Below are 21,298 nucleotides of genomic sequence, written 5' to 3'. Positions count from 1 at the left end.
CGTTAGTGTCATAATGCAGTACTTCTCTTTTCTGCTCGTAGGCGGCGGCACCGCCCCGAGCAAGAGCGCGGGTACATGGAGGAGTGTTAGATATATAAGGCGCGTCTGTGTAGCTCTCTGCAAATGCGTTTGTGGCGCAATGGATTAAATGCTCGGCGATCTAGCGAGGCCGGCGGCGTTCCTCGGCTGCTGACGCGCGCGCTTTCCCTCGCCCCTCCGGCTGCTCCGCTTGCGTCTATTGCCAGGGCCACTGATAAATGGAAGGAAGGCGAGGAGGGCGCGGCACGCCGGCCTGATGTCGGGGAAGAGATTGGCGGCTGCCACGCAGGACTGTGCGTGTGTGTGCCCGCTCTCTCACTGCTGCGCATGCGCGCAGCTTTGCCGGGCTCTGTCGCCTGTGCCGCGGACTCTCTCCAGACTCTCGCCCGCCTGTCCCCTAAAAGTGGCGACAACGGCGTTTAGCCGTTCCGTGATGTGGGCATCGCTCTAGCGCTCTTATCAGTTGCCCTTACGACTCACGATGGCCAGGCCGTGTGCCGTTCGTTCCGAGGAACAACGCAACGAGCGACTGCGTGACGAGAATCGCGAATGGGCGCGCAAACGCCGCGAAAGAGCGTGTGCAGCAGAACGTATTATCGACCAAAAAAGTTTACGGACCACGGTATCTCAGAAAACACTAAATATCCGAGCAGCCTTTATATGTAGCCTGTAGAACCGTACATCACAATGTTGCTCGCATATACCAGTAGAGGCCGGAAATGGTAATACCAGGCTGCGTTTTGAGGCTGCAGAGATATTCCGCTTTTTGTCAGATCCCTTGGTGCGTAAACTTCATTTGGTTGATAGTACGTCCTGTGGTTCGGAAGCCCTAGTCGAACACAAGGTCGTTGGTCAAATATGCCCCGAACGACACCAGAGCCAGCAATGTGATCGGCGCCGGAGGCGTTGCCATCTACGCGCGGAACGATTTCCTTGGTGTAGTCCAGCGATGCGGGATGCCGGTGGCGAACGATGCCATCGTTTCCGCTCGCGCGGAAGCGTGTGCTGTCAAGGTGTGCGATGGTTGGGGGTGTCGCCGTCGTGTACGTTTCACCCGCGACGACCAAGAGAGACATTGAAGTATTCATAATAGACTTCTTTGGATGGGTTATGTTCGACGACGAAGCATCTATCGTAATGACGGGTGACATCAACGTTGACATTGCACGCCCGGATGGAAAGTAGTTCACTTCATTTATGCGCGACCGCTTCCCGTTGACGTGTGTAAACGAACCAACTATACCAACTACAACACACCGGATGTATAAAGACGTCGTGTTCATGAAGAACGTGCCTTAGCGTTGCCGTACATCCTATGGCGGTGTACCATAGCAACCACCATATCATGTATATTTCTCATTTTTAATAGTTGGAATAACCAATTACACCATCACCCCTTAATAGTCCTAAATAAAAATACAAAATTCCCACCATACTAAAATTTTGCTGGTCTTCCACCTCCAACCCAGTAGAAGGGCTGGTACTTTTTTTCATTATGGTTAAGATAGGTACTGCACCGGCACGGAAGTGGCGCATCAGGTTAATTTGTTTGTATATTATGGCCTTTATTTCAAAGCTGAAAACAAGAATCACGCTTGAGGTAGCCATGGCAAGACATTCAAATTGTGCTTATCAAATATATTCTGAAATATGGTCTCTACATAAATGAAGGATGTATACAATGTAAACATTGTTAGGCATTCATTACAGACTATTTAGTTAGAACCATTCTAAGAACGTGAAGCGTATTCGAGTTTATGTCGCAGTACTCAGTTTATTTCTGCCGTATTGAGCATTTCTTTTTATTTTGTTATTCTAGTTCCTTGATATTTCGGCCACTCAGTAATTTGAAATGTGTAATGCTCTATCGAGCCCAATTTCGCCTAACAACTGTGTTTTGAAATACTTGAGGAAAAAAAGTGCATCCCCAAAATTCAGTCAAGGAGCAGCCATCACAAGATTGGCTACAATTATCTCCGATGATCTATTACTTCTTTTGCGCTGACCTATGGTAACCTTTCAAAACTTTCACATTCAGTGAGAAGTTAACTTCAGCACAACCAAACGTTACCGTGACCAGTCTCTTTCGAGCTAGTTCATCGTGGCTGCAGTGCCTGGAACTGAGCATGCGCCGTGAGGTTTTGCTCTTGCCGTTTCAGTCCATTAGTAAACCTTTCTGGCATTAACCGAGCCCCGAAATGCGCCTTCAAGACTTACTTCGTAGCAGCATTCTGCCATGTAGGCTCTTTTGGCAGACCCAGTGGCTTCTATAATATTCTAGGGCAAAAGAGGTTCATTGCTTCAAGTGTCTAACATCGTTTTGTGTGAGGCAGAAATCCATGGCGAGAAGGGCGGGCTTGTCGCCTAAGAAAAAGTATGTGGAAACAGTAGACGATGCGAGGCTCTGAAGCTTTCCTCAATTTCTGTGTGAGCAACATTTACCTACACTGTGGTGCAGCAGCCAGAAACCACGCCTCACTTATGTTGCATTAACGGACAAGCTCGCTGACAGCTTCGGCTCACCCCGACGTATCGAGTTGAAGGGGACTATGACATGAACGTGTTTAATGGGATATAACTATACGTGGCCTGTGGCCACTTTGTAGATTTCCGTCTGGAGAATACTGCGGACCGATCGTAAACGCATTGCAGACTGATAACCCTGTCACATGAGAAGGTTTACTCTCATTCGCATCTAATTACATCTTCACTTATTGTGATTAGTAGTTTGCTCCATGGGGATATCTTATGTGATTAGAGGAAAACGATTTCTGCAAATAAATTTGTTCGCTGAACTCATTTCAGTGCGTTTCTGTACCAAATGAGTATTCTGGTCGAAGAACGATTGCGAACAAATGAAGTAATAGAAAGTGAGACATTCACTATACAAATTATTGTGTTTTCGTTTTTAAATGCATCGCTTCTTGAAAAAAAAAGAACGTTCAACTTATTCATTTTTAAATGCTTGAGAATTGTAGTTGCTGGCAACGTTGCAAAAAAAAAAGCTATCGGCCACGTTTAGCTCCATGTCATATATATGTGTAGGTGGTGCGAGCACAAAAGCGGATTATATGATTTGAGGGCGTAGACAATCACTCTACGAAGTCAGCTTTTGCTAACAACGCATATAATGATGAACATTTTGCATATATCCGGCAACTGTTTCTGGCCCTTCTATTCTACGAAGCACTGCATTTACCATCGCCTGTAAATCGCATTACCTTCTCTAGTAGAGCCGCACACGTTAGCTTCGCAGTCTTCCCCGACTTTGCAGGTACCTTAGCCAAACCTTAAGGCGAGTTGAGCACGCGTGCGACATTACACACGATATAGCAAGTTTGTAAAAGATACGAGGCGCATAAATGTCACTTTGATAAATTAGAGTGTGCCACTTCGCTCGCGACGTACGTGCATGCAGCTGTCAATACATTATAATGTATGTATGTCATCGGATACTTGAAAGTTAACGGTGCTATGTCTTGACCTAGTCTTCTTAACATACACTTATAACTCTGAATTCCATGCAAAGTCAACAGGCTATTTTCCTTCTGTCGGTAAATGGGTGTTTATGATTTGATCAATAGTCAACATAAGTAAGTAGTGCTCGTGTTTTAGGAAGGCAGAGTACCGTAAAGCTGTTACTACAGGCATTATTTGCTCTGTGTTGCTTGTCCTGTCAGTCGAGTTGAACTCCAGGTAGGTCAAAATTTATTAAATAGGGTAGGTTGTTCACAGTGCCCTGTTTGAATAGTTCTTCCCTGTCTGAGCTTCTGGTCTTTTTAAGTAGTCTGATTACTCAACGCTTATGTGACATTGCTGCGGCTTGACAGAGCGAGGCGCCAATCTTGTAATGTATGACGAAGTCGGGCGCGTAATTCAATTATTCGTGTTTGTCGACACGTTGTTTAAAGAAAGGTAGTATGTTACTTGCACGGTCAATTTTGCTGCCTTCAATGATTTTAGAGTAGGCTCAGGCATACAGTGCATATTTCGTCTTTGAGAGAAATCCCTTTACCTATGTCACACAATCATCAGCTCTCTCTAGACAGTGTGTCTTCCAAGCGATGGAGGTGCTGATTACATGAATTCTAAGTTGATCATGACTAAAACTGCAAGTGTTGCCGAACGTATTTATTCTTTCATCCATAATACATGGAGATAGTATTAGCCTCCACAATACACTCAGGATATATCTGCCGCCAATTCTGCGCACCTGTGGCGGGTTTGCGGCTGCATGTTGGTAGTTCCAAAAAGAGCCATTGAGAACCTAATTACAACAGTACAAAAAAGGAATGGTTTGTATTCTGTTCAGAATTTTTTTTTGTACTATTTAATATTTAGTATTTGCATTTTAGGCATTCAAACTCTGTGTGATGTTTGTTTACGAATTTAGGGATTCCAGTAAAAAATTCCGCAATGAAGTTTTCTCAGAAGTAGTTGAGGAATTAGAGATGTTCGCCAATAACAAATTGCTGATTGATTCTTACTGATATCATGGAATACTTGCCGTGAGTGCTCGAATGATCATATTTGATCAATCTCAGGAAATATGCAGATTTTTTTTTTTGTCGTGGCGGGGGGTTTGCTTTACAATGTTCTGATTTGATTGTGGTAATTATTCATTGCTGTGGTTTACAATTTCGCAGCGTTAACATTTCTCTCTCTTTCTCTTCTCTCTCTCTCTCTCTCTCTCTCTCTCTATATATATATATATATATATATATACAGTGAAGTAGACACGCGTATGAAGCGGTTTTTTTAGTAAACCACTTCATACGCGCGTCTACTTCACTGTGAATATTTACCCGGATCCAGAATCGCTTTTTTCTGGTATATATATATATATATATATATATATATATATATATATATATATATATATATATTCCTGTGTATTCTCTTTGATTCTTAGGTTGTAAGCAGTCATTTTAGGTTTTTTACTCTTTTTCAGTTACTAAGCTTAAATTTGCAGAATAATCTGCACGTTGCACGTTGATGTCTTGTTTCTGTAGTTTGTGCCAGTTCAAAAATTGATAAAAGAGGAGGATATGTTCTCGTTCTGATGTGTCTCCAGTAGGGGGAAATGTTTGTCTCTTAGCCAAAGCCGATAATGTCTCTTGAAGAATGACTTCTACTGAAGCATGCATCTTTTTTATATTTGTGTTTAGGTTTGCATGAGGAGAAGGAAGCACATCCCTCAAAGTTGAATGGCTGCAACGACAAAGAAAACTATTCGGTATTCAACTTACAATTTACTTTCATTATGAATGAATACAGTTTCTGAGTTGGCTTTCTGAGAAAGCATGGGAACGAACTGTAACAACATTACAAACAGTCAAGATAAAAAGAACGCCTAGCCTATTCACCATCATATTTTACGCTGCTACAATTAAGACTAATACTTATATACATACATGTTTGAAGAAATTTTTGTTGCCGATATAGCTTGTTTAGGTAGATGGTTAAGCGTAAGGTTGTTACAGTGAACGTATTAGAAATGCCAGGTATTGATGCACTGTCACTTTCAAACTTTTTCGTAGATAATATTTGGGCTATTTTTCGGAGAATAAACTTTTTGGCCTCGTTGGCCTGTTTTCGCGCTTGGCAGCGGGGTTGGCGTAGGTCGGTGGTGCGTTGTCGGTAGTTGATGATGGGTGACTGTACTTGCAGAACAAAGGCACCGATAGAAAGGGCACGATCTCACTCAAGCGAGCTGCGGGAAAAGGCTCCATGGCTCACCCGTTCGCTAATGCTGGTTCGTTCGTTTGTTGGACCTGGTTTCTTGCTTATATTGGCAATCAATGTCAATGCTTTCTCCGGTGCTGGTTCGTTCAGTCGCTGGTTCGTTCGTTTGTTGGACCTGGTTTCTTGCTTATATTGGCAATCAATGTCAATGCTTTCTCCGCAGATTTTTTTTTTTACTCTCCGCCTATTGTATCGATATCTTTATGAATGCAACATTCTTTAAAGTTATAAAATATTGAATATTAAATTTTTATATTCCGCAATATTTCTTTCTTTGCTTCTATTTCTGATATATCACAGGTTAATAACGGATTGCTATTTAAATAGATTTTTTTTCTGTCTGGAAAAGTAATGTGCACGAAGCGCCCTTTTCGAACTGATCATTCGCTACTGATGAATTGTATCAGCATTTCCCGGAAAGGGGCCGGATCGGAGTGTGTGGCCGGATCGGAGTGGCCAAAGCTTCCGTCGTCCTGCACTCTTCCTTTGTTCTTGTTTAACTTTTCAAGATTCTTCGCAATGCGAGAACATTCTGCTATATAAATAGAGCATTTTGCTCATGCAAAAATGCAGTGCAACAGTAATATTGTGCCTTTCGCATATTGCGTATGTTTGAGCAGTTGCATTCGCAAGAAACTTGCAGTGTGGACATCTATGGAAAGCTTCTGGCGTGACTGTCGGTGTTTGACTAAAGACATTTGATACTTTCAGCCATTCCAAAGGTAAATTAAGATGGCCAGTATTGAGAACACATGCTGCACAAACCATCAACGGTGATTGTCAACGCGTATACGCGAATAACCAAACACTTTCTGAAACGTATATTTATGAAGCGTTTCTTCTTCAAAAATGTATTCAGTATAAAACGGAAGGGTTAACCAGAACGCTCGTAGCAGTAGTTAGGCAGAGAGCTCATGCACCGGAAATGGTTATAATGGTTGCATTCGCCGAGGAATACACTGCGCAACGCGTTTCGCCAGGACATACGCCCTTTGAACTAGAGCCTTCGTGCGCAAAGGCTACAGAACTTTCCCCACTGACATGTCAGTGGTGAAAGTCCAAAAATAAAAGGCATACCATTAACTGCCGACCACCAAAAAAGTGGGCAAGAGCCTACGAAACCAATTTATTTCTTTAAGAAGTGCTGGTTATCGTTAGGAAGGCTCAAGAATGAGAAATCGTGTCAGGATTTGAAAGAACGTGTTCTTGCACATGTTAGTTTATACTTGTTGAAGCCACTCTAGCGACCTTAAGAAAAACACAAACGACAGAAAGCAGGCGCCACGGGCGTTACGTTCACAACTGATTTATTGGGGCTGATTAAGCAAGTAGAACAAAACGTACAACACATTACGCGTAAGTACATGTTCAGCACGACATTAAAATAATTTGGAAAACAAAATCTTGCTTCCACGTGCAAAAATACACGTATCACTGATACAATTCGTACATGTTCTTCTGGTATGAAAAGCCTCCATAATTTCACAAGCAATAATTTCCCTAGTCCTGGCTAGAATCTTATTGTCGTAAACCCAAGGTTCACATTTGCAAATTAAGGAGTTTGCAGGCAAACACGCATTCTCTTTATTCATAATTGCACATTCGTGCTCGCATGCTCGGCTGTTATTTCACAGTCTACTTGTACACATACTATAGGACGTCCCACACGATAGCAATATCATATAAACCACTCTAGTTGCGCATTCCGCATACGTCCTGGCGTGCTTCTTCTGGGAACCTGCAGGCTTTATGTTGTAGCTTGAAATGCGGGGGCTTTTACGTGGCGCCTTGTACATGGTGTCAAAAAAAAATCAGAGGTATGCGCGGCGCACGCAGCACAGTTACAGAGTAAGCTGGTGGAGCGGCTCAAGAGTAGCTCGAATTTGGGCACCACGCACAACAGGGTCTTCGCGGCAGTCTGTTCGCCTCGTTTTAACGAGTACAATCTGAACTGTACTCCCGCCGTCGACGGCGAGCTGCGGCTTGTAATGCTCTCTCCATAGCAGTCTGCTGAGCCCGATCAAGCCTTACACTGCAACTTACATTTTGGGCACACTGCGTTTGCAGGCACCTTAACTAGGTGGCGCCACCACAATGGCGGAGGCTCGGGCTGCTCGGTATTGCGTCGGTTGTGCGCCTCGTCTGAATCGCATATCGTTGTCTGCGCCTGTGGACGCTGCGTTTGCAGGCATCTTACCTAGATGGTGCCCCCATACTGGCGGAGGCTCGAGTCGTGACCCCCTGCGTTTGCCTTAAGGTATTTTCCGCGGCCCGATAGGAAGCGCTTGCATGGCTCAGTGGTAGAGTATCCAGCTCCCACGCAGTGGGCGCGGGGTCAATCCCGGCGAGAATCGGGTACTTTTCGGGCGGTTATGGTGGACATGGTTCACCGCTGGTGGACATGAATCGGGCGGTTATGCGGCTGCCGGCGGCTATTGGAATGAGCCCATAACTGCTTACGCTGTAAAACTTCTGGCATGCCGATCCAGTCGCCTACTTTTTTGACGTTGTGCGATATCTTATGAACGTTGGGAAATACTTCGAGCCTAATTTTTTAAAGGAGCTTAAGGGGTTCCTTTCCATCTGGCGCCATTTGCCTGCAGCAGTAGGGTATCCAGAATGGATTTCAGGACGGAGCATACACCCAGCTTCAAAGAGCTTCACGAATTGTTTATGGTATTTTGCCGTGCGGTTTGAGTGCCACTAGATTACCTTCCGATATTTCCTTGTCTTGTATTGGCAAAAAATTTAGTGTTGAAAGAACTTTTTTGAAGGTTTCTGAATGTTGAAGACTTTTGAATTGCGTGTGAAGCGATCCGCCACATTTGTTTTCACATCTCACTTCAAGATATTTTAGCCACATTTCGCCAACAGTAGAAGGACAGGCTGTTTACACATAAAAGTGCTTCCCGTGGTTTAGTCCCGTTATTAAACTCATTGATAACTTTTAATAAATACCCTACCTGCTATTCTTACAGCCAGCATTCCCAGAAAGCTCCCAAGCCTCACTGTTCTGCACACTCAGAACCAGGCAAGACAGGAATCCACCTTCCACCTAAAGTGCGTCGTCCTGAAGCGCTGTGTTCATGCAGTGGAGGCCAGTTTATTTGAACAGTTGCAGAAGTTCCTTGTGCCAGCAATTGTGGACTCTGCTGAACTCTTGTGGAGATATTGAATGGCACCAAATGTAAAGGGACTGGCAAGGCCATAGAAAGAAATCGGAGCAGAAGTTGTGTCCAATGTCCATAAGCTGTCGCAAAACGTTAAGAAGTTTGCTAGCCTTCATGGCGTACCCTTAATTTTTATTTCGAAGCCAATCATACCGACAGTCCTGTCAAATTTACGCCGCTATCATCGCCATCACTATAATATTCCCTATAAAGTACAAGTGCGGTAAGATCACAGTCGCACGTCGTATGCTGTAGGTGCGAGGATCGACTTGTGACGGTGAGCCGAGAAGAATGTTGGCTTGGTGCGGCGGTGGCTTCTCGCGCGCGCAAGGGTTGACGGCGCCGAGGGTGTGCGCCATATTTTCACGCACGGAAAGGGAGGAGTACGGAGATGTGCTCGTGCTGGGAGGGTAGGGGGAGAGAGAAGATTAATGCACATCTTCTACTTGAGCTGCGGCGGCTGAGTGCTGCCGCGCGCGCGTTATCATGTAGGAATTCTGGGGTGCGTTCGAAGGCTAGGCGACCCAAGATAGCTAATGGCTTCGGGCGCGTTGTGTTCTCCGGTGCCAATTTCGCATTGAAGGGAGAGGTCGCACGAATGGGAATTCATTCGCCACTGCTACCACTCTTCATCATGTTCGCAGCAGTTTATGCAGCTGATAAACCTACCAACCCTTCATTGTATAGCTGCCCAAATAATTTCAAATAAAAATTACTGCTTCGCCTTTCGAGTGAAGCATCGACTTACTTTGGTACTCTGTAAGCATGCTGCCATGTGCTCCTATATTTTGCGCGAGAACTGAGAGCGTGGTTGATAAAAGAGGAATCCCACACCTCATATGATATTGACGCGTGTGCTTGTTTATTTTTCTTCGATGACCCTTTCCGCTGGCTAGCAAATGTTAAACGTTATAGCGCAGCACAAGATGCGCGTGCATGACGCAGAATTTACGCGAATGTTATCGTTGATTCTATGTGCTATCTATCTCCTCGACGAACCTCGGATAATCAGATAGCATGTCCGACACGAACTGTGTAGTAGTCTCTGGAAACCACGTGCGCACCAGCGATTACACTGAAATTTTCCACGACTGATGTATAAACGCCGACGCGCCTGACCCGTTGATAGATTGCGGTGATCGCCGACTGTGTTCGCCGCTATCGTTGTGCTTCGACTGTCACTCTTTTTTTGTGGGCACAAGTTCGCCCAATGAAAAGTTAGTTTAGTCATTCACAGTTTTTACGCTGTGTTCTTGACGTTCACTACAACTTGACAGTATGCGCAACTGTAGGATTTACTTTGCGATACCGCTATTAGGTGGGAAGTCGTATGGAGGTCAAAGTGGATGGTGCACTAACGATTGAGCACGGGAATATATATCTTCATTTTATATTCAAATAAAGAGAATGTCAATCTGGCTGAATTTTGCTTGGTTTGTATTTGGGAACTTTAGTGTCACAAGAATAACATTTTTGGCTGAAGTAAAGACACCACATCAAGCGGACTTATGGAGGCATTGAGGGTAATAAAACAGGCTCGGATTGCGTCAGCGAACGCACCTATCTCTATATTTGAAAGCAGGATTACGTTTTACAATGGTTTTACTATGCCGTGTTAAACCTTTATGCATTTGTATTATTCTGTAGTTTCCGTTTGTTCGGCTAGCGTAAACCAATAGATCAGATATCAGTATAGCGCCTGTGGTGTACGGTTCTCTATTCTTTGTGTTTTTTTATTTGCGCTGCAATAGCTTAATGATAAAGACGTCATAGTGAAAATATAAATAGCACTGTACTCTTCATCGACAAACGGAGTAATGATTATGTTATTATTTCGCTGCAATAAATGGTCAGCATGTTTCCACGCATGTGCTTGTAAATGTACAGGTGTCTAATACACAGAAAAACACTCAACAAAGTAGAATATAAAAAATACATTGAAGAAACTTATATCCATCACTCGCAACGAGCAGATATTCCGTTTATACTGCGCAAGAAAAAAGGAATTCAATGATTTCCGGCAAATGTCCAAATACAAATTAGACAACCTAAGCACACCGTAATTCAAACGTTTGTAGCACTATACAACGGCTCATAAAAACAGTAGCACGCTTTCATTTTTAGCTGAGCTTTTTACGCCTGTACATTTGCATCTAACGATCATTTGTGCAACTGCAAGCTATGCATATTATGTGACATAGATAGTCTTCTTGACACCAACAGCTCACTCCGGTGGTTTAGAATGGCGGTTTTTGGTCAAACTCTACATGTGAAAAAAAACAAGGGAATAAAGTATTTCCCACAAATACATATAAATAAATATGCAAGTGCGATTTATATTATTTACAGAGAATGGTCCTGGACAGCTGTTACCATTATTGCAATATAATGGATAGATGGTACTATGGTTACTACAACAGCAACTACTCCAGCTCCTGCCATGTGAGTTCAAGCTGTTTCTGTATTCAAACTCATTATTTTGTGTAATGAATCACAGAATTTTTCTCAATGACGGCTTATTTGAAACACTGCTAAAACTGACAAAGAACGCTGCCTGTTCCTAATGCAAAGGACAAAATAAAGCGCTTGTCCGGTCATTGCTGGATGAATAGCACACTACATCATGAATTGATAAAGCATGTGAAGTTGCACATTGCGTGCACGCGGAATATAAAAGGCTCATGATGGCATGACATTATGTGTAAAGCAGTGCGTTTGCCCTAAATAGGTTGCGCAGAAAGAGTGAAAATGATCAAATTAAAATACAATTTTGGCCCTTGCGTATTACATGTCTTCTAGACGTAACTGCCAATAAACTGAAAACTTCGGTAATGCAAACACTTAAGGTTGATATTGCTGCTTGAAGTTTGGACCATATATATGACGATGCGAAGAGAGAACCTTGAAGAATGAGTCCGTGAAAAAACGCGGTGTCCATCACTTATTGAATAGGCTTGGTTCCAATTTTAGGCCGGAAAGAATCAATATGACCTTGTAAAGGCGTTTATTAGACACCAGCCTTTTGGACCGACCGTTAGTTCAAGGCCCGAGATCTCAGCACGAGCGGCGTTTCTCGAGGAGAGCGCAGGAGAGATCGACCCACTAGAAAGGGCTGGAGAGAATGACCTACTATGGCGTTCGTATCCATCGCTACAATCACCATCGGGAGCGAAAGGGGAGCCGTCGGGCTACCTAACAGCTGGTCACTATTATTATGTCAAAGTAGGTCTTGAGGCACTCGACGTTGACAATGTCGCGTCCACGACGGCGCATGTCCGTAGAAGGTCCAACTGGTTCGATCACGTAGTTGACGGGAGATGCGCGTTCGACGATACGGTAGGGGCCTTCATACTTGGGCACTAGTTGGGATGAGAGACTAGGTGAAGCGGAAGGAACCGAGAGCCACACAAGCGCTCCAGGAAGGAAGGTGGGTGCAGAAGTGGTGTCACCGCGTGTGCTCTTCTGGCGCTCTTGGTCACTGAATGTAAAGACCCGTGCAAGATCGCGGCACTCTTCAGCATGTCTTGCCGTGTCAGAAATGGGCGCACATTCAGATGAATCCGGCCGGTATGGTAGAATTGTGTCGATGGTGTGCGACGGGTGCTGGCCGTACAGTAGGAAAAAAGGTAAAACGCCAGTGGTGCTCTGAGCAGCAGTGTTATAGCCGTAAGGGACGAAAGGCAGAATGGTGTCCCAATTAGTATGGTCGGAGGCGACGTACATAGCAAGCATGTCCCCGAGGGTACGGTTGAAGCCTTCGGTAAGGCCATTGGTTTGGGGGTGGTACGCCACAGTTGTGCGATGAACAACGTGGCACTCCTTGAGAATGGCTTCAACTACTTCGGACAGGAAGACAAGTCCGCGATCACTAAGCAGTTCCTGGGATCACTAAGCAGTTCCAGGCCCATGTCGCAGGATGAATCGTCGAAGCAAGAAGGAGGCAACATCGCGCGCTGTAGCTGCCGGTAGGGCGGCAGTTTCGGCGTATCGCGTCAGGTGGTCGACTGCCACAATGGCCCAGTGATTTCCAGCCGACGTCAGTGGAAGGGGCCCACCCAAATAGATGCGAACGCGTCCAAACGGCCGGATAGGGCAAGGTAAATGTTGCAGACCGGCTGGCGAGAGGCGGGGCGAAGATTTCCGGTGCTGGCAATCGCGACAAGAGCGAACGAACTTGAGAACGTCGCTGTACATCCCGCGCCATTAATAGCACTGTTCAAGATGCTGGTAAGTCTTGAAAACGCCGGAGTGCGCGCACTGTGGATCAGCGTGGAAAGCTGCGCATACTTCGAAACGCAGACTGCGGGGTACCACTAACAACCACTGGCGTCCGTCGGGGTGCAATTGCGTCGGTGAAGCAGGATGTCGCGAATGGCAAAGTGACGTGCTTGGCGACGCAACGTGCGAGTGCTTGGTTGTGCCGACGAACCAGGAAGCAAGCCTAGAAGGGAGGCAATCCAATGGTCCTTGCGCTGCTCAGAAGCGATGGTGTTAAGGTCGAGCGAAGAAACAATAATCTCGGATAGGGAAGAGCAGGTATTGTCAGGCAAGGGAGAGCGCGAGAGGGCGTCGGCGTCAGAATGCGGGCGTCTGTAGCGGTACAGCACCCGGATATCGTAGTCCTGCAAGCGAAGTGCCCATCGAGCAAGACGGCCAGAAGGGTCCTTCAAGGACGACAGCCAACATCCGCGGCGACGTCAAATGGACGGCCATATCGTTACGGGGAGGCAAACGCAACAGCAAAACGTATTTACAGTATATTTACAAGGCGATCAAGCGTGAACCATATGGCCGAGAGCGCGCGCCAGATCATCAGCGTCTTCTTCATCGACGCTCCTCTAGATGAATAATACCGTGACATGACCCCCGGCTGCTCAAGCACCTTCACGGTGCTTGGTATGATCCAGGCCAGTGGTAAGGTTTAAGGCGGGATACGTGAACAACGTCAGTAGGTGATGAAACGGTTGGCGAGGAAGACTCGAGCGGGCCAATCTCATACGTGACGTCTGTTACACGGCCTAAGGCACGGTAGGGTCCGGAGTAGAGTCCAACACGCCGAGTCGGAGTCCATAGAAGCACAAGGGCACCCGGAGTATAGATAACGTCGCGATGACGGGAGTCGTAGCGGTGCTTCTGGTGGCCTTGCGATGTAGTAAGGCGACGGCGAGCAATTTGGCGTGCCTCATCAGCTCGGGAAATGGCATAACGAGAGTACTCAGTTAGCAAATGGACGGCATCGGGAATGATACTGTCAAAAGGTAACGTTGGGCCGCGGCCAAACAGAAGATAAAAGGGTGAAAACCCGCAGTATCATGACGGGAGGAATTGTAAGCGAATGTAACGAAGGGCAACGCAACATCCCAGTCTTGATGGTCAGATGAGACATACACATAAAGCATGTCAGTAAGCGTCCGGTTGAAGCACTCAGTCAAGCCGTTAGTTTGCGGGTGGTAAGCCGTCGTAAATTTGTGTTTTGTCGCGCAGGAGCGAAGCAGATCATCGATAACTCTGGAGAGAAAGTAACGGCCACGGTCAGTGAGGAGTTGACAAGGGGCTCCGTGATGTAAGATGACATCGTGTAACAGGAAATCAGCGACGTCCGTAGCACAACTGGTAGGGAGAGTGCGTGTAATTGCGTAGCGTGTGGAGAGGTCCGTAGCAATGGCAATCCATTTGTTTCCAGAAGTAGAGGTCGGGAAAGAACCGAGGAGGTCAAGGCCAACTCGGAAGAAGGGGTCAGATGGGACGTCAAGGGGCTGAAGGAGGCCAGCAGGAGGCTTAGGTGGTTTCTTTCGGCGTTGGCAGGGTTCACAACCAGCTACGTAGCGAAGAACGGAGCGGTAAAGACCGGGCCAAAAGAAGCGACGCCGAACGCGATCGTAGGTCCGGGAAGCTCCAAGGTGACCAGCGGTCGGGGCGTCATGTAGCTAGCCAAGAACGCTCAAGCGCAGATGCGTATAGGAACGATGAGCAACAGTTCGCGTCCGTCCGGGTGGACGTTGCAGCGATATAACGTGTCATCTTTAAGCACGAAGAGGCGAAGGGAAGGATCGTGCGCTGCGGAATCCAGCTTCTGAATAAGCTCACTTAAAATGGGATCACGGCGCTGTTCATCACGGATGTGGCTTAAAGCGGAGAGAGAGTACACATGCAGGCGTGTCATCCGAGGCTTCAGGCGGATCCACGGGATTGCGGGACAAACAGTCAGCATCCCGGTGCCATCGGCCAGATTTATAAGAAACAGAGTAAGTGTATTTTGAGAACCGGAGTGCCCGGAGACCAGGACGCCCAGTGGGATCCTTAAGCGAAGAAAGCCAGAAAATGCGTGTTGATCGGTAGTCACAGTGAAATGCTGGCCATGTAAATAGGGGCGGAATTTGCCCACCGCCCAAACGAGAGCAAGACACTGCCGTTCTGTAATAGAGTAGTTCTGTTCGGCTAAGGAAAGGAGACGGCTGGCATAGGCGACAACACGGGCATGCCCATTCTGATGCTGGACTAAAACAGCGCCGATTCCGTAGCCGCTGGCATCGCTGCGGAGTTCGGTTGGAGCGGAGCTGTCGAAATGAGCCAGGACAGGTGGCGTAGTGAGCAACGTGATGAGGGTAGAGAAGGCGGCAGCCTGAGCAGCACCCCCAAAAAAAACGAGATGCCTTTCTTCAGTAAGTTTGTGAGAGGGCCTGCAATTTCCGCGAAATTCTTCACAAAACGAAGGAAGTAGGAGCACAGTCCCAGAAAGCTACGAACTTCCTTTGTGCAAGTCGGAACGGGGAACTGCTGCACAGCTCGAACTTTGTCAGGGTCGGGGCGAACACCGGTTGAGTCGACGAGATGACCGAGCATGATAAGTTGCTGACGTTCGAAGTGGCACTTAGATGAAATAAGTTGCAGGCCCTCTTTGCGAAAAACAAAAAGGATAGAAGAAAGTCGGTCGAGATGCGTTTCAAAGTTCGGTGAAAATACAATGATGTCATCAAGATAACACAGGCAAATCTACCATTTAAAACCGTGTAAGAGGGTGTCCATCATGCGTTCGAAGGTGGCCGCGGCGTTGCATAAGCCGATAGGCATGACTTTAAACCTATAAATGCCGTCAGGGGTAACAAAAGCGGTCTTCTCACCGTCCATGTCATCAACGGCGATCTTCCAGTACCCTGACCGAAGGTCGATTGAAGAAAAATACTTGGCGCCGTGAAGGCAATCCAGGGCATCGTCTATGCGTGGGAGCGGGTACACGTCTTGTTTGGTGATCTTGTTGACATGCCGGTAGTCCACGCAAAATCGCCAACTGTAATCTTTCTTTTTAAGAAGAACCACAGGAGAAGCCCAAGGGCTGCAGGACGGCTCGATTATATATTTGGCAAGCATCTTGTCGACCTCCTTTTGAATGATGCGGCGTTCAGCTGAAGAGATGCGGTATGGCCGTCGGTGGATCGTATGGGCATCGCCAGTGTTTATGCGGTGCTTGACAGCGCAGGTTTGACCTAGAGGACGGTCGCAAAGGTCAAAGACGTCCCTATGAGAGAAGAGGAGGCGAAGGAGATCGTCAGCGTGATGGGGCGAAAAGTCTGGAGCAATCATTTTCTTCAGGTCGGGAGGAGACAGATCTGGCGAAGAAGACGGGATATCGGTGGTGTGCGAGCGACCAGCATCACGAGGAGACAAGGTCGAGATAACGTAAACGTAAGAGGGCGTCAGCATAGCGAGTGAAATGCCTTGTGGGAGCACTTGTGAACACAGTCTGAAATTAATCACAGGAAGACAAGTAAGATTGCCCCGTATAGTTATAACAGTGTGAGGCAAACCAACACTGTGCGTCAACAGAACGGCGGTGATGAGAGCGAGCACATAATCACCGTCGGGGACTGGTGGAGAGGGCGTCACAGCAACACAAGTCACGGCTTGCGGCGGCAAACGGACGTGCTCAGCAGAACAGAGCCGACTCTTGATCGGCCCGGGTTGATCAATTACACTTGGTAGGTCAAGCTGCACAGTGCCAGCGGAACAATCGATGAGGGAGGAGTGGGCGGACAAAAAGTCAAGACCGAGGATGACGTCATTGGAACAGCAGACGAGGACGGTGAACAAAACAGAAGTTTGACGGCCGGCAACACTGACACGCTCGGTAGAAAGGCCAGCTACGGGAGACGTACCACCGTCGGCCACACGGACAACAGGTGATAGGGCAGGGGTCATAACTTTCTTCAACTGCCGGCGGAGCTGAGAACTCATAACAGAAATATGGGCGCCGGTGTCAATCAAAGCAGTAACAGGTAGGCCATCTACTTCAACGTCGATCAGGTTCTGATTGGTAGGGAGCGTCAACAGAGGAATTGGAGAGCAGGTCGGAATAGCAGCATCTTCTTCAGGAGCTGCAGCCGTTAGTTTCCCGAAGGAAAACGCCGGGAGTAAGACGGGGGCGGGGAATGGCGTGGTGGCGGTGACCGAGAAGGTCGGCGTCGTGGGGAGGGCGAGCGGCTGTAATGGGCGGTGGTAGTAGTGGTCTCGGCAGATGTTTCTTGGTCAGGTTGGCTTGGTACCTGGTGCTGTCTTCGGGGTGGATAGCGGAAGCTGGATTAGCTAGGTCGCGAAGACGAGGGCCAAGGACTTCGGCAATATCGTGAAATGTGCCCAACACGTCCACATCGAAAGCAAATTGGCTTGTCGTCAGGCGTCCGCCACGCTTTCGAATCGCGATAATTCGGAGTGGGGTAACGGCGTTGGATAGGGTTGAAGGTGGCCGAAGGGTAACTGTCAGCGTAGTTAACAGAGCAGATGGTTTGACGGTCCACGTTTGCCAGTTCTTGACGAACAACGGATTGTATAAGGGATATCGTAGGTGGGGCATCACAGGGCTCTCCTCACATTAAATGTGCGGGCGATGCGGCTTCGATGTCGCGTCGAACGATTCGGGTGATGGTCTCCGATGTTGAAGGCTGAGTCGGCATACGAACATCCTCATACGTTGATGTCGCTGCCGTGTTCGGAAGGCGGGCTAATTGGTGGGCGATACGTCGGCTTTTAGCATCTTCGAAGCGTCGGCATTCAGTAATAATCTCGTTGACTGTCGAAGAGTTTTTAAACACGATCAGGTTAAACGCATCGTCCGCGATCCCTTTCAGCAGGTGCGCAGCCTTATCGGCTTCTGTCATCTTGGCGTCAACCTTCCGGCAAAGGGTCAGCACACCCTGAACGTACGTCAAGTACGACTCCATAGGCGTTTGCACACGCGAGGCAAGTTTTTGCTTGGCAGCACGCTGGCAGCCTGCAGGTTGGCCAAACAACTCGCGAAGTTTAGTCTTACATACGCTCCAGCTTGTGAGCTCCTCTTCGTTGTTATCGAACCAGGCCTTCGCCGTTCCCTTTAGATAAAATATGACATTCGGCAACATCATGGTCGGGTCGCACCTGTAATGTGCCCTTACGCATTTGTAGAGTCGAGTCCATTTGTCGACGTCATCGCCAGCAGTGCCGGAAAAGGTCCCAGGGTCACGGGGTAGAGCCAGGACGACGGTTGGCATGGCGGCCGCCGCTGGCGCAGTTTCACCGCTGGTGGACATGCCTAGAGTGGGGACTTGGTGGCCGCTGCGGAGCTCCGTCTTGCGTTATACCCCCAGCACTTCCACCAAGATGTTACCCGGAGGCAAACACAACAGGAAAACGTAGTTACAGTATATTTACAAGGCGATCAAGCGTCAACCATATGGCCGAGAGCGCGCGCCAGATCATCAGCGTCTTCTTCATCGATGCTCCTCTAGATGAATCAAACCGTGACAATATAAATAACGTCGGAACTTAGTCAGAGCCCAGATGATGGCTAAGCATTCTTTTTCTGTCACAGTGTTTTTATCTTAGCCTTCCTAAGCGTGCGACTTGCATAGGCGACGACATATTCAGGAAACCCTTGTTTGCGTTGGACAAGAACAGCGCCGAGGCCAACGTCGCTGGCATCTGTATGCACCTCAGTAGGAGCTGTGGGATTGTACAGTCGCAAAATTGGCGGGGACGTAAGCAGATGATGCAGCTTTGTGAAGGCCTCGTCGCACTGGGACGACCAGGAAGTGAGGGGCCCATTGCGTGTAAGCAGTTTCGTCAGGGTTGTGATGATGGTGGCGAAAAGCGTCTGAAGTAAGAACACAGACCTATGAAACTGCGCAATTCTTTGACGGATGTTGGCTGAGGGAATTCGGTGACGGCCCGAACCTTGGCTGGATCGCGGAGCATCCCATCCTTGGATACGACGTAACCGAGGATCGTCAGCTGCCGAGCTGCAAATCGGCACTTTTTGAGGTTTCGTTGTAGGCCTGCGTTTGTTAAGCACGTCAAATCACACCGTATGTGTTGAAGGTGCGTTGTGAAGTCCGGCGCAAAAACAACAACGTCGTCAAGATAGCACAAGCATGTGTGCCACTTCAAGCCGCGCAGAACGGTGTCCATCATGCGCTCAAAAGTTGCGGGCGCATTACAAAGCCCAAAAGGCATTACGTTAAACACGTATAAGCCGTCGGGTGTTACAAAAGCTGTCTTTGGCCGATCGGCGTCAGCCATGGGTACTTGCCAATACCCTGAGTGCACATTTAAAGATGAAAATTATTCTGCGCCCTGTAGACTGTCAATGGCGTCGTCTATGCGCGGGAGAGGGTAGACGTCCTTGTGTGTAATCTTGTTTAGGCGCCGGTAGTCGACACAGAACCGCACAGAACCATATTTCTTCGTATCGAGGACCACAGGGTTGCCCATGGACTGTTGGAAGGTCGTACGTATCACCTCGCGGCAAAGTATGTCGTCGACTTGTTCGTTGATTACACGACGCTCTGCAGGAGATGCACGATACGGGCGTTGCCGCAATGGCCGTTGCGAGCCAGTGTCGATGCGGTGAGTAACATTTGATGTCCGGCCTAGGGAAGATTGCCCGACATCGAAAGAAGAACGAAATTCTTCCAAGAGGCACACAATTTGAGATCGCTGGACCGGCGTAAGGTCATCAGCAACAGAAGAATCAAACACATCACTGGATGATTCCTCACAGGCAGAAATAGCAGTGAGCGCACTAGAACTAGCGCAGTAATTTTCATCGGGCACATCCATAACTTGCACGTCTTCAATCGCTTTGAGATTGTCTAGACATTCCCCTCGGAGCAGCATGACAGGGTATGGGAACGGGTTGCAAACGAAAATGGTGCTGTTGCCCTGCTGACGCAAAAACCCTACTGTCGCAAAAGGTAGCAGCAGGCCTGTCTGAGTAAGGAAGCTGTAAGATGGAGACAGCAGCGCAACAGCATCTGAGATTCCTCTGCAGTACATGGGCACGACTGTTGACGCGCGAGGAGGAACGTGGGTGTCGTCGTGGACAATTAGCTTCCTCGACAGGGAAGTATTGTCAGTGATCGGCAAATCTAATAGCGGCGAGAGTTCCATCTCGGCCCATGCGCAATGGATAACGGCATTGTGGCGTGAGAGGAAATCCCAGCCGAGGATAACGTCGTGAGAACACGAGGTGAGGATTATGAATTTTATAGCGTACAGAACGTCGTCAATAACAACACGAGCAGTGCAAGCCGCTAAGGGGTGGATATGCTGAGCACTGGCTGTGCGGAGGGACAGTCCAGAAAGGGGCGTCGTGACTTTCCGAAGTGGGCGGCAAAGCTTAGCGTACATAACACCTACGACGGCTCCTGTGTCCACGAGTGCAGATGCGCGAACACCGTCAAGAAACACTTATTTGAAGGACTGCGTTGAGGACTTTCACGTTTCGACGGCGTCGCAGCCCTTGCCTCTTGAACTGCGACGATTAGTTTTCCTCGTCCCGAGTTACGGGACGGGGTCGCATCGGCGACACTGAGCGACGGCGTGGAGACGGTGAATGGCGGGTAGTTGGCGTCGGGCGCAAGGTCGGTGACATAGCCGAATGGGGTTCGTAATATGGACGGTTGAACTGGCTTGTCACGGCTGATGCGGCGCTAGGTGGCTGAGCGCGATTAAAATAACGAGCGACGGGACCGGCATAGCCGCAGGCAAAACATATCGGCCGGTTGTCGGAAGTACGTCATCGTTTCGCTGGGGCAGGTCCCATTCATGTAAGAGGTCGCGTTGTACAGGGCGGATGCTGGTATGGCGGCATGGCGGGCTGCGGTCGGGGCCTAGCCGCAACGTCGCCATAACGGAGAGGCACACTCGGAGAGAGTGGTTGAGTCCTCGCGACGACTTCAGCGCAGCTGAGTGGTGCAGCCGTCGAAACATGCTGGGGCGTCGTGACGACACCGGCGTAGCTTAGTGGAGTGGCCGCAGGACGATGTTGATGCTGGTCTGGGAAGACCTCGGCGATTTCCTGCTCGATCACGCGA

General features: G+C 48.1%; 1 protein-coding gene across 5 annotated transcripts in view; it reads left to right on the top strand.

The window, feature by feature from the left end:
• Positions 1-21,298, top strand: part of LOC119465322 (uncharacterized) — a 95,936-nt gene that overhangs the window by 25,195 nt on the left and 49,443 nt on the right. Inside the window, exons 8-9 of one of the 5 annotated variants that reach the window (XM_037726123.2) lie at positions 5,208-5,275; positions 11,304-11,396. The exons of 3 other annotated variants lie outside the window; for them this stretch is intronic. In XM_037726123.2, coding sequence (XP_037582051.1) covers positions 5,208-5,275; positions 11,304-11,396 — 161 coding nt within the window. The remainder of the gene's footprint in view (positions 1-5,207; positions 5,276-11,303; positions 11,397-21,298) is intronic. One more of the 5 variants, XM_049656349.1, reaches the window with a different exon arrangement.

This window comes from Dermacentor silvarum, chromosome 9 (genome assembly GCF_013339745.2).
Source record: "Dermacentor silvarum isolate Dsil-2018 chromosome 9, BIME_Dsil_1.4, whole genome shotgun sequence".
Taxonomy (NCBI): Eukaryota; Metazoa; Arthropoda; class Arachnida; order Ixodida; family Ixodidae; genus Dermacentor; species Dermacentor silvarum.
This window is presented reverse-complemented; position numbering and strand designations above follow the sequence as displayed.